General features: G+C 41.8%; 3 protein-coding genes across 4 annotated transcripts; 1 reads left to right on the top strand and 2 right to left on the bottom strand.

Annotated features, from left to right (window-relative positions):
* Positions 1-53: 53 nt before the first annotated feature.
* On the bottom strand, positions 54-5719 carry calhm1b (calcium homeostasis modulator 1b). Of its 2 annotated transcripts, XM_008317375.2 has the most exons (3): positions 4560-5719; positions 2900-3484; positions 54-2244 (listed from the first exon to the last, which is right to left on the bottom strand). In XM_008317375.2, exons 2-3 carry the CDS (start codon positions 3443-3445, stop codon positions 1732-1734), a joined length of 1059 nt encoding a protein of 352 aa, XP_008315597.1. In that variant the 5' UTR covers positions 3446-3484; positions 4560-5719; the 3' UTR covers positions 54-1731. The 2 variants fall into 2 exon arrangements, with proteins under 2 accessions (XP_008315597.1, XP_024914717.1); XM_025058949.1 differs by lacking the exon at positions 4560-5719 and having other exon boundaries at positions 2900-3644.
* Positions 5720-6570: 851 nt separating this feature from the next.
* LOC103384031 (inositol 1,4,5-trisphosphate receptor-interacting protein) lies at positions 6571-8770 on the top strand. The gene is made up of 2 exons (XM_008317396.3): positions 6571-6702; positions 6817-8770. The coding sequence occupies exon 2, from the start codon at positions 6827-6829 to the stop codon at positions 8726-8728; it is 1902 nt and encodes a 633-aa protein (XP_008315618.1). The 5' UTR covers positions 6571-6702; positions 6817-6826; the 3' UTR covers positions 8729-8770.
* A 155-nt stretch (positions 8771-8925) lies between these two features.
* zp3c (zona pellucida glycoprotein 3c) lies at positions 8926-11648 on the bottom strand. Its single transcript, XM_025058741.1, has 9 exons — positions 11588-11648; positions 11029-11495; positions 10825-10931; positions 10639-10742; positions 10083-10266; positions 9886-10012; positions 9725-9813; positions 9564-9637; positions 8926-9204 (listed from the first exon to the last, which is right to left on the bottom strand). Exons 2-9 carry the CDS (start codon positions 11470-11472, stop codon positions 9053-9055), a joined length of 1281 nt encoding a protein of 426 aa, XP_024914509.1. The 5' UTR covers positions 11473-11495; positions 11588-11648; the 3' UTR covers positions 8926-9052.
* Positions 11649-12399: the final 751 nt, after the last annotated feature.

The raw sequence follows: 12399 nt of genomic DNA, 5'->3' as shown, positions 1-12399 counted from the left end.
TGGCTGTATGTGTGTGTGGGGGGGGGGGGGGGGGGGTGAGGGTGGGATGTGCTCCAGTGGGATTGATGCCATTTTCCCTCAGCTCCATCATCTTCATTACTACTCTGCTGTGATAGCGTTACACCATGCTGTATGTGTATCGTATACAGTACACTTGTTTTGTTAATGGCCGTGGTTTTGGGAGGAGTGCGCCCTCTTGTGTTGCGTTATGGGAAAACACCTTTGTATCTTCAGCTTGGCGTGAACAGCTGATATTGCATAGTGAGGGTGGGATATTTTGCACATCACAGATTTCACATGCGTACGATCACAATGCAGTGAAGAAGACGTGGACACAGCGTCTGTGGTCGCAAACGGTGCTCCAGCCGTTTCTGAAGTTACTCTGTTACTGTGAATCCACAGCAGTGGTTTGTAAAGTGAGTTAGTTGCCTCTGGGGGGCGCCAGAGCACACCAGGTGTGAAAGTTCGGTGCAGGACAACATGTAAATCAACATGGATGGATTTATTTAAGGTGCAGTGACGAGGGAGAATAACTCCACTACTGCAGTAACACAGACGAAGTATGACAGTGATTATTTACAGATTAGATTCCCATGGACTCATATTGGACAGTCGTTTTTTGTTCTCATTGGACTGACTGGAGTGTTGGAGCTCAGACAGAGGAGGGCATGCAAATGGTGGCTTTGTTTTCATATCACCATGTAAATGGTTCTGGCGGTCAGAACCTCTTGTTTCGTTCTTCAGCAGCAGACATTAATACCATGGTCATATATACGTACACACACGCAACATAAATTATTTTTTATTATAATTTTCCACTTGTCAAAAATGAACAATTCGTTCTGTTTCATTTGTGTATAAAAAAACTAGCTGTCAAAAATTTAGTTTAGTTTATTTAGTTAAGAGTTTTAATTAATCAGATAAGTCACAGGTTCGTTCACCCAGGGTCTGTCTTCACTCTGAGCCAGAGCTCAGACATTGACCTTTGACCTTGCAGTAAAACACAACAGATTAAAACATCTAAAGGAGTCATAAAAAATAAAAACCCAACGTTTTTTTATTTGTTGTTGTTTTACAGGTGTTAGTGAAGCCTTATTGTCTATGTCCTCTATGTCCTCAGTTAGCTGTACGGAGGACGTGTCGGTGTCTTCTACAAACACAGTGAAACCACTGAAGTGTTACTTTAATATGTCTGTTGTCTATAATCTCATACTACCTTTTCCCTCACTCTGTTTGACTCACTTGAGATTTCAAGGCTGTGGCTTAGAACGTTCTTCCCTCGTAAGCTGGAAATCTGTGGAGCAGTGGGTGGGTGTGGGAGCAGGTCTACTGCATGACCGGACAAACAGTTTTTTTTACAGTACTCTTTGTAGCGGAGAAATGTAGTGGAGCATTTTCTGTGTCAATCCTAGTGTCTAGGGACAAACACGCTAACTGGCTGTTAGCTCACTGAAATAAACCATTTATATCTGTTTTTACATATATATATATATATGTCATACTTTGCGCGAAAACCTTGTTTCCTTGTTCTAGTTGTTTTTCGTGAAAAGCTGGCTCTAAAATGAACTTCACCTGTTTTAAAGACCACTATTTCGCATTCAGAAATCAGTGAAATGCATAGATGGACGGACGGATAGGAAGATAGACAGATAGATAGAACTTTAATAATCCATTGGGAGTTCCCTTTGGGAAATTAATGCATTATAAGGTATTATATCATTTGTTAACTCCTCAGACTTTACTGTAATACACCGCCCATTCCTTCTTCTTCACGTCCTGAGTGTGTCCATTTACAAACCCATTGAAGCCTCCATTGGCTTCTCCATTCACCTTTTCATTTTCATGAACATCAGCATAGTTCTTCCTCAGAGCCAGAGCAGGCTTACAGGTGTGCCAGTTCCACAACACTTTATTCATGTCATCCTGGGCCCTGATGCCCAGCAGCTTGTCTTCGTCACTCCTCCTGATGTCTTCGTCATCTTCGTCGCTGTCGCTGTCTGAGGAGCGCTGGTTGTGGAAGCTCTGCATCTCACCGCTCATGTTCTCAAAGTACTGTTGGATGCAGATCTTGGCAAAGCTCTTGGCGTGTTCCTTGCACGTCTCGTCGAACATTTTGCGCTCAATGTCAACATAATGAGACCAGTACTTAGTCTTGAGGAATGCGGCCTGGGTGAAACACGGTCGAATGGCCCGGATCAGGAAGGCCGTGAAGGTCATCATGAGCAGAAATATCCAGCCACAGGCCTGTGAAAAAAAAGACCTGTGTAAGTGTCTCAGGACAGAAGGTATGAAAACCAATACTGTGTGGTTAGGAGTCCAGCCCACCGTGTCCTCAGTTGACCTACATCACGTGACCTTTCGAGGAAACACGGCAAAAGTTCTCTGTGTATTTTCAGTAAGATTCCTGCGCTAATGTAGTATTTCACTGAAAATGACACCACTGCTGTGTGTGCATTACGTGTGACGTCCTTGTAAAATTAATACATCCACTAGGGTGCAGTGATGAGTTCAGATATTCTTAGCCAACATCAGTTTCTCAGATAATAATAGATATAGATCAGTAAACATGGTAAATGATTTATTTGTCAGTTCAATTATACTCTGCTCTATTCTATTTCATTCCGTTCTGTTCCATTCTATTCTATTGTATTCTATTTTGTATCCCGTTCTATTCCCTTTTTCTGTTCCAGTCCATTCTGTTCTATTTTATCCCATTATATTATGTTCTATCCCGTTCCATTATTCTGTTCTGTTTTATTCTATTCTATTCATATTATTGCAGTGGAGTGGTATAAACTAAGCATTCCACAGGTGGAAGTAAGATAAAGGTGAGACAATTGAAACGAACATGTTAGAATCCTGAGGTCACCCGGTCCAGTCAGTGTTGTCAACACTCTACCTGTGAAATACACTTGACGTATCTTGACGCTGCGATTCTGATTTCCTGATGCTCAAACAGATCCTTACAGGGAATCTTTGCCAGCACCTTCATCTTCTCCACTTCGGACAAGCCCCTGAGGAGACTGTAATTCCCAAACCTGTCAATGTCCAAACTGACGCTGAAGGCACAGAGGAAACTCTTCCCATCCATGAGAGTGACCGACACCCAGACGGCAGGTGCGATCAGGGATCTCTGCGTGACTGAGCAAAACATGTAGCGAAGGATGGACGGATCCTTCCTCCGCTCACCGATTGGTCTCCTCCATTCCTCAGCCAGCACTGAAACGTTGTTGTTTAAGACGAAACCTAACAGGAAGAACCATATCGGAGGGATGATCAGCAGGCCTATGGCGTACGTGTAGTTGTACTCCGGCATACAGGGGCAGTTGAATTCAAAGGCAGAATACATCTGTGCGCTGGCCAGAGCCATGATTCCACAGATCCCATTCATGAAGGACTCCTGGTTGGACTGCAGGAACTGGAACATCATACGGAACTTATCCATCTTTGGTGGATGTGATGGAGCTTTGCTACCGGTGAAATTCTATCAAGGAAAAAGAGCGAAAAATAATTCCAAATGATCAAATAATGCACTTAGAGTTACACCATCCATCCATCCATCCATTTTCATTCACTTATCCGTTACCGGGTTGCGGGGCAGCAGTCGCCACCCAAATCACATTGCACCATACCAACCCCCCAAACCTTCCTGCAGGTGGTGAGTCCACTGGAATTAACCGTCCTAACCAGGATTCAAACTTGCCCAGGAGGTGAACCCTGGGGTTGCACACCAATGACAGAGGCATTGCCTCTGGGCCAAAGCGCCACAGAGTTACACCAATTAAAGGTAATATTTGTTGTCTACGTAGTCTACGATCAATGGTCTATGGTCAAACCCAGTGGCGTCCTGCCTGAGTAAAACGTCATCATTTAGGCCATACAAACTGTCAATATTATAACAATATTATGCAGAAACAAGAGTATAAGGAGTCACTATATCCTAGACCTAGATAATTGGTTTCCAAATGGGGCACGACCCTCTGAAGGCCACCAGAGGGCGTTAGGGGGCTCAGAAAATTGGAAGAAAAAAGAAATGATTTAAATTGTTTAGATTAAATGTTTTATAACCATATGCCCTGAGCTGTTCGATAGGTAAACTGTTAAATTTACTGTCAAATTCTGATTTTGAGCACACTTTGTGTGACAGCTACAACTTCGACACGATGACCTCATAGTCCTGCCGCCTGTTATTAAGCTACTCTTCTCATTGAGCTAGCGTTAGCTAGCTATTGTTAAAATGGACAGGTTATTGACAAGAAATGGACTAAAGGAGCAGAATAAAAGTAAGAAAATACGTTCTAAAAGTTGATGTTACTTTACACATTTTGTAGCATTATCCATGGATTTGCTAAGGGGAAACTAATGCTGTTTGGGGGTCTTGCTAGGAAACATTTTGGGAACCCCTGTCATAAATAACCCCCCCCCCCCAAAAAAAAAAAAAACACAGAGAAAGCACAAACAAAGCTGTGACAAATAATTTAAATTATAATATAATTAAAGGATTTCAGAACATTCTACTGATACAATTAATTACATGAATAACATTTTATCAAACTCACCTGTTGGAGTAAAACTAAAACGACAACCGGTTGTTAAAAGACAGCTGTTTGCAGATAATGCAGTTCTGACTGAAAGGTTTGAGTCTCTCTTTGAATCTCTGTGGTGGTGTTCAATGCTGACCACGTCACCTGTGGACAGGCCCCACCCTTCAAGGACACCTGTCAGGGAACAAAAAACAACAACCTCCCACTAAAACCACACATAAACTGATACAGGCCTCAGAAAACAACTGTGTCCAGAAACAAAATTACTTGTTTTCTTTATTTCACCAGGAAATAGATTTTGTTTTAACCAGTGTGACTTTACGTTTGCAGAGATCACTTCATTTATTTAGTGCTGCTGTCACCAGATATGCAAAGGGCAGCTGTGGAACATTCAAATATCTGTGGCTTTGCCTGGAAAATGTGGTTGTTGTCAAAAGAGGTGAAGTATGCATCTGCTCAATCAAAACCAGAGAGACTCCTGGGACAGTCACGATCACATGCAAACAAAGTTATTGTTGCGGATTTATTGTACAACAGATGTGTCGACCTTCCCTGCTGCAGCAGTGAATGAAGCGAAGCTGGACAAACCAGTTAGAAACCCATGAAAAGATAAAACGCACACTGATCTTTTTCTTTCCAAATGTGCAGAGTCTGTCTGCACCCTGTGGGTGTAGGTGAGGTGACACATGCACAGCGTTTCAAGACGGTTACATCAAGGACAATTGGACTGCCTTAGTTTCATGAAGACGTTTCACCTCTCGTCCAAGAAGCTTCTTCAGTACACAGCTATCATTTAAAAACTTAATTGGATGTTATTTAAAACACTGTCATTTCTAAAACAGTGAACAAAGAAAATCAAATTAGAAATGTTTCTACTTGTCTAACAGGTAATTGTTTCAATGTTATACAAATGCAGAAATATCAAAAGTTAAACATATTGGCCTGCTCTGGAATAACTCCTCGTCCTGCAGGGGGCCTGTCCTCCACTTTGGGATCCACTGACATTAGACATTCAGCTGACCCCATGACACTTTACTCTCTATTCTTAAACCCTTGTGGTTGCCAACATTTTTTGCCTTGTGACCCCATTTGGAAATCACAAAATTCTAGCGACCCCTCAGACATTTTAATAGCTGTCACTTGTTCAGTCACGTGATCACAGCCACCAATCGAGATGTGCCCGCTCAGATGTGTTTACATGCTGCATTTTATTTGAACATAATGAACTGATGCTGCATTTTATTTGAACATAATGAATATTCATGAAGGTGAAAGAATACAGTTTGTTAAATATGGTCTTTTGTGTCTTTCTTTTTAATCAAAACATTAATCATAATAATAATTAGTTGAAAAGATATTTTTATCAGTACTTTTCTCATCAATTACTAAACATTTCCCGTGACCTCCCCGTGTTGAATTTCAGGTGACCACACCTGGGGTGCGACCCCAAGGTTGGAAAACACTGCCTTAGAATCTATTTGGAGCATTCAATGGGAACTGAAGATATGTCTTGGCCGGTTCCTAAACCTGAATTTCTAAGGATGAAATGTTCTGGATTACTGAGAAACCTGTATGGGTCCTCCAGCTTCTTCACAGAGTCTAGGTTCACAGTTCACTCTAAACTAAGCGTGAATGTGAGTGTGAATGGTCGTTTGTGTTATGTGTCTATATGTGACCCTGTGATGGACTGGAGAACTGTCTAAGGCAGGGGTCACCAACATTTTTGAAACTGACAGCTACTTCAGGAGCTACTTGTTTGACACAGACGTCCCATATGTAATGTAATAAAAATTATTTTGGGGACAGAGCAGACACTCTTCTTACCATCATCATTGCACCCATTTGAATATCACTGCAGGTGGAACTGATTCGAAAAGCACAGTAACAGCTGACTTGTTTGGTTTTTAGAACATGGGAGTGGTCCATGGGGGCTACCAGGTGCCCCCGGATTCATCTCTAGATACTGTGTAATGAAAGTCCTTTGTAACAGTTGGGTGAAACTGACAGGAAGTTCACTGTGTCTGTTATCTTGGTGGAGGGTGTACAGGAAACTGCAACACAACCTACAGCTAAAGGAGGAAGAGGTTGTGGCTGTGCACAGTCACTCACTTCCTTCTTTGTACCTATTCACTTTAGACTGAAAGGCTGCAGTAAAAAGGTGAGCAATGAAAATCTTGCGTGTTTTCTCTTGATGAGTTTGCATTAATCTTAGATTCACTTCATTTTTTTGGACCATAACTAATATATCTTATTTTTATTTGACTCATTTAAGGAAAACTTTGATGATGCAAGACTCTGTCCTGAGAGTTTTTGTGCTGGCGTTGAGTCTCCTACTGTGTCCGAGGAATGACCCGGAGGTGGAGGAGAAATGGGATGATTCTGCCACAGTGGACATAGGAAAAGATGCAGGTGTGTTGCAGGAGGAGGAGGAAGGGCATTTGGACAACGGAATGTCAGCTCTCAAAGAAGAGAGGAAACTGAGACACGGCAAAGGACCTGAAAATACAGAGTATTACCAAGAAGTAAATCAGTCTGAACTATATGACACAGATAACCGTAGAGTCCGGAACGATGAGATTGTCTTCAGTCAAGACGTTGAGAATGACTATGGTGAACCTGACCTGCTAAAGAGGAAACATGGCAGGGGGGATTCTGCACCAGACCCAGCAGAAGAGTCTAAAAGTGACTCTGAGACGCATCTGAACTTAGATCTGAATACGAAAAGCAAATGGGGTGAAGTAGATCGGCCAGATATCACTCCCACTGAAACAGTCAGTTCTGAAGAGCATGTGAAGAGAAAGTATGAACTGGAAGTGTCCGCTTCTGAGGAAAGTGAAATGTCAGAGGAAGTCATCTCAGTCAGTGACGAGGATTACTTCTGGTACCTTTGGAACATTTTCTCCCTTTTTTCCTTGATTCGCTTCACTGTAAAGTACCTTGTAAAAAAGTCCCTCCTGAAACACCTTGGACAGAGGAAATCCTCAGTGACCTGCATCGCCGGAGTGGTGCCACTGCACGATAGTGACATTCTGCAGCGTTTTCATTCTAAGTGTGTACAGGCCTCTCTCAAAAACAAGTGGCTGGGGGAGGAATTTCTGGAAGGCTTTGCGCATGATATGGTGAAAGCAATGAGGGTCACCTGTAAGGGAAGTGGAGGCATGTGGATTAAGGACTATCAGGTGATCACTTCACGGGATGTCATCATCCATTGTGCTCCACCCGAGCCGTACGGTTTCCAGTGCCTGCCGTGGAACCAGCAACTCAGTGATGTACCACCAGACATGCAGATCTGTGCTCAAATCAAGGTGGTGGAAAATAAGAGAGTCTGTAATGGCTGTCCCTGCCAGTCCTCGGGTGGAGACGAGGACATGGTTTGCCTGCTGCATTCTGAGAAGGAGAAAGTAGAGACTGAGGTGATGGATGTGCTTGATGGATGCCTTTGCGTGGAGAATACTCCCTTTCTGTCCAAGTCTCAGGTGAGGAGGTGGTTCCAGAGCACAATCAAACAAGCTTGGGCTGAAGTTTCACACAAGTATGATTTCGAGCTAAGTATTCCCTACATCGAAGCTCCAGGCACTCTGCTGGTTAGGTTCAGATCAGGGATGAAGTTTTCCTTCACCATGAATCCTGTGGTGAAGTTCACACCTGAGTCTCATTTCTACATGACGCCTTGCTGCTCTAACAACCTGGACTCCTATTGGACACTTTCCCTCACCATGTATGAAGACCAACTCTTGGAAAGTCTGTCCAAACATCTACCTGAAAACCCCTGCCACATCCAAACTCTACAGATTGCATGTTTTCTCCACAAAAGACAGGTGGCGCTGTCTGGAAGCAGTGCACTCAAAGAGTGTCATTTCAAAACTGCACTATTGCACCTACTGCTGACCAAACAGCCTTCACTGTGGAAACCTGAGGCTGTGGTCTGCAGAGTGAGAGACTTGCTGGTGTTCATGGAGAGGAGTCTGCAGGAGAAAGTTCTGCATCATGTCGTCATTGGAAACCCTTTAACTAAAAAGATGATTTCACTCCCCGAGATGTTCTGTCAGGCACAGCCAGTGAATCTCTTTCACACCCTAGTGGTTCATGACTGTATTTACAGAAATGCAGTGATGCATTTCCAGGAAATGCTTAGAAATACTCACATGCTGATACAGGACTACATTTGTGTGGGACAACTGTGACTTATTTAAAATACATATACCTGTATGACACAGCTGGTGTGTGTGTGTGTCAATGGATAAATGTCAAGTTTTAGTTTAGAAATATTTTGAACATTTGTGTAAAATGTTCTGAAGAAAGATGCTGTGACATGGCTATTTATCTAGAATCTTCTGATCTCTCTGTGCTGAAGAGGACCAAGTAATGAAAACCCCGTGTCTGTAACAACATTTTATTTTTTGAACATTCTAGCAATACAACAGGAGTGTCTAGTCATTCCAGTATTTTAAGATGGATGCAAATCATTGGTCAATCAATGCAGAATCAAATCTGTTTATTTAAAACACTTATTCTTCATCCTCCCAGTAATTTTCCAGATCGTCAGCCATGTCACTGTCCACCACTCCATCAGCATCAACAGCCAGAGGCTCGATATGAACAGAACCATCGTTGCTCAGGTCAACCTGCCAGGAGGGGCTGGAGATGGTCTTTCTGGAAGCTGTAAAGACAAAAATCAGCAACACTCACTAAAGCTTCACAGAGAAATGGAGTCCCTGTGGGATCAGTTTACCCCAGACAGAGGCAAATAAATGTGATATATGATAAGGAACTAAAACAGATTCCAACTGGTCTTTGTCTCCTACTGCTTTGACCTGTGTTACCTTTGATTTGATCACATTTTTAAACAAACTTGAACAGAAATCAATGATTCATCCTTCTATTTCAGTCTGCAACAGGAAAGAGGTTTTGACCTGGTGTGAAAGATCAGAACAAGTGTCCTAAGGAAACACCATCCCATTTGTCTTAGAGCTTTTGGACTTCCCTGGTATTTCTTTACATGGTAACATGACCACTTACCCCTGGGCTGTATTGTGGGGCAGGTCGTTTCACAGCAGGCGCACACAGAGTCGTCACCATAAATCTCCTCCCACCTGAAAGAGTCCGTTTTTTTTTTTTTTTTTTTTATTAGGTCTGTGGCAAGTTAAAGGCCAAAACAGCATCCTCAACTTGTAACTTACCTTTTGTTCTTAAGGTCATAATTACACGCTTTTGAACTTGAACTAAGAGTAAGTTTCCCCATGGAGACCTCACAGTGCATGTAGAGTTGCTAAAGAAACAAAAAAAAAATGTTACAGTTTGATCTGCTCTATTCGTGAAACATCCTCTCTTCTTGACATACCTGTGAGAAGGAAGAGGTGGAAATCATATCCTTGAAGATAAAAGCACCCACTGTAAATTTCTGGACTATCTTTGAGGAACTAGTGAGGAACTTTGACTGGTGAGACTGTTTGCCATCAACCATACAGCTGCAGGTGGAGAGAGACAGAACAAGTCAGTGTCAATTAAAATAAATAAATAAATAAATTCAGTCCTCACCCTTGGTTGTTGATAACTACATATTTAGGGCTGGAGTTGGGGTTCTGGCTGGCAGTCATGAAACATTTGTTAATGTACATGCGACGGTTCTCAGAACTTCCCGTGTCATTTGCCTTCTTGGCCATGAAGTACATGGCCTGACCCAAAGTGTAGGTTTGGGGAGCTGTGATTACATTGCCAGATGCTAAAAAGAAAAGAAAAAAGAAAAGATTCAGACAGGTTTTAGAACAAACTTTCTCTATAGCACCCCCTGTTGGAGGTAGGTAAGTAAAAATATTCACTGCTCATACTCTGGTATCACACCTATAAGGGGATTGGGCCTTTAAAGTTTGTGAAGTTGGAATAATTTGGCTTTAATTTGTTCTTCACACATGTAGCCTTTCAGAGTAAACTGATAAGTCTTCTTCAGTGAGTTTTACAAACATTCGGCAGCACCTCCCTTTGGAGCTCAGACTATTATCAAAAGCCAAATTGTATTTGGGTTTTTATAACTTTCAAACAGATGAGGGAAACAGCAGAAACATGGCAAGAAGAGGTGATCATGAAAATAACATACCATCAAGAGGGACAAGAATTACACTTTGTTTGGGTTGGAGTGCTCTGAAAACAGTTCCTCCTTTAAGTTTGGGATAGAAACCGATTTTATAGGAGTGAAACAACCTGGAAGAACATGTCTCTTGTTAGGACTTAAGTATTCGTTTTGTTTAGAGAGTTTAGTTAATACTGAAGAGGGAAGCCATACCTGTGATACCTGCACTGCAGGGGGATGTTAAAAGGCAATTCCCTTATCACACTGCCAGATGGCACGTAGTTGAGCATAATGTTGATGGCCAGGTAATCTGGTTTACTCTAGATTGTAAAGACAGTTTCATTTTCCTTTTTCCAAAAAAAAAAAAAAAAAAAAAAAAAAAAAGATAAAAAACACAATGAAAGCATTGTTACCAACCTCCAGCTGGTATCCACAGTCAGTTTTCAGAAGGTGCAGCAGGTAATAATGATCTTTGGTGCCTTGGTTTACTGGACATTTACCTAGTTTTAAGCCCTTATAAGCCTCTGTACTTTTAAAAACTTCCCTTCTAATTCTAACGTATATTCTGTCAATATGACACAGCATTTCAAGGTATTTAGGTCGCAGTGCCTTTGGTGCTGCTGCTGCTTCTACTGAGGGAATGTTCTTTAACTCAGAAGGGAAAGGAACAAGCAATATTTCCTTAGCCCACTCAGGGAGAGGTTCATGTCCTTTCCCTGGTTTAAAGGCTTTGATTGAATACTTTGAAACGGGCAGACGTACATACTCGGGAAACGATGGCATGGTTGGCTTTGAACCTCGACCCACAGGCGGAGCCCTGCCAATGACTGAACTCACATCTCCATCTCTGTCTGCGTCCATTTTCTCCCACTCTGCTATAGGATCTGACACAAAAGGATGAAATCCATGTGGACTTCTAAACTGAAGACAACACACAGAAAAACAGAGTGACAAAAGAAGAGCAGCAGGCATTAACCTCATCTTCACTGACTCCAACTGACAGTAAGCCTTCACCAGCACCAGTTGGGTGTGAGTCTGGGGTTTTACCTGGTTTTTGTACTTGGCAATCAAGAGAACGGCCACGGCTGCTCGAAATCAGTAATTTAACAACAACCAATGAGGGGAAAGTAACTATAAAAACATACTAGTCCTATGACTAGTCAGAAAAAAAAGAAAGTTTGTGTTTTGTCAGCAGCAGAGACAGAAACATGGCAATAAAAGCTTTCATCATTTTTATATTTTACAGATGACATGACATAACTGAGTTGGGATTTTTGACATTGTGATAACTTTTGTTAACAAAACATAACATAGCACTTGTACTGCACCACACTTCTGGGCAGAGGAGCTTTTACTAGGGAGTACAAAATGTTATTTAATAGAAGACACAGTGGGGTGCAAATTCCTAGAAAACACTTCTTTCAGTATTGTGAAGTCAATTACCTCATTCGTATTATTGCGTCAAATACAACATTAGATATAACTCGATAAATACACATTTTAAACGTCTCTATACAATGACAACAATGGTGATTCTTCTTTTTTGTCATAATTTAATTCTCTAAGACTTGATGGTTTACGTTCACAACAACAATGGACGCTAGCCGGATGTTACGAAGAAGATGACGTCGGCACCAGGAAGTACTAGAACAAGCCACTGGCTAGTCGTTGTCCTCGTAAGCTAAATATATTTTCTGTTTTATATATATATATATATATTTGATGAACATCAAATTATATTAGACCAGACTGTTGTTTTAGAATCTACTTAACTCGTTAAGCGTCGTG

The sequence above is a fragment of the Cynoglossus semilaevis genome, chromosome 9 (assembly GCF_000523025.1).
Source record: "Cynoglossus semilaevis isolate Cse_v1.0 chromosome 9, Cse_v1.0, whole genome shotgun sequence".
In the NCBI taxonomy this organism is placed as follows: domain Eukaryota; kingdom Metazoa; phylum Chordata; class Actinopteri; order Pleuronectiformes; family Cynoglossidae; genus Cynoglossus; species Cynoglossus semilaevis.
The sequence above is the reverse complement of the archived record's forward strand: the minus strand, read 5'-3'. Positions and strand labels throughout refer to the sequence as shown.

Excerpts from the sequence above, each read along its gene's own strand:
- calhm1b (XM_008317375.2), bottom strand. The coding sequence starts at position 3,445 with ATGGATAAGTTCCGTATGATGTTCCAGTTCCTGCAGTCCAACCAGGAG. Across the intron at positions 2,245-2,899 it reads ACGTCAAGTGTATTTCACAG|GCCTGTGGCTGGATATTTCT; the intron begins GTAGAGTGTTGA and ends TTTTTTTCACAG.
- LOC103384031 (XM_008317396.3), top strand. The coding sequence starts at position 6,827 with ATGATGCAAGACTCTGTCCTGAGAGTTTTTGTGCTGGCGTTGAGTCTC.
- zp3c (XM_025058741.1), bottom strand. The coding sequence starts at position 11,472 with ATGGACGCAGACAGAGATGGAGATGTGAGTTCAGTCATTGGCAGGGCT. Across the intron at positions 9,814-9,885 it reads CCACCTCTTCCTTCTCACAG|CAACTCTACATGCACTGTGA; the intron begins GTATGTCAAGAA and ends TTGTTTCTTTAG. Across the intron at positions 9,638-9,724 it reads TATGACCTTAAGAACAAAAG|GTGGGAGGAGATTTATGGTG; the intron begins GTAAGTTACAAG and ends GGACTCTTTCAG.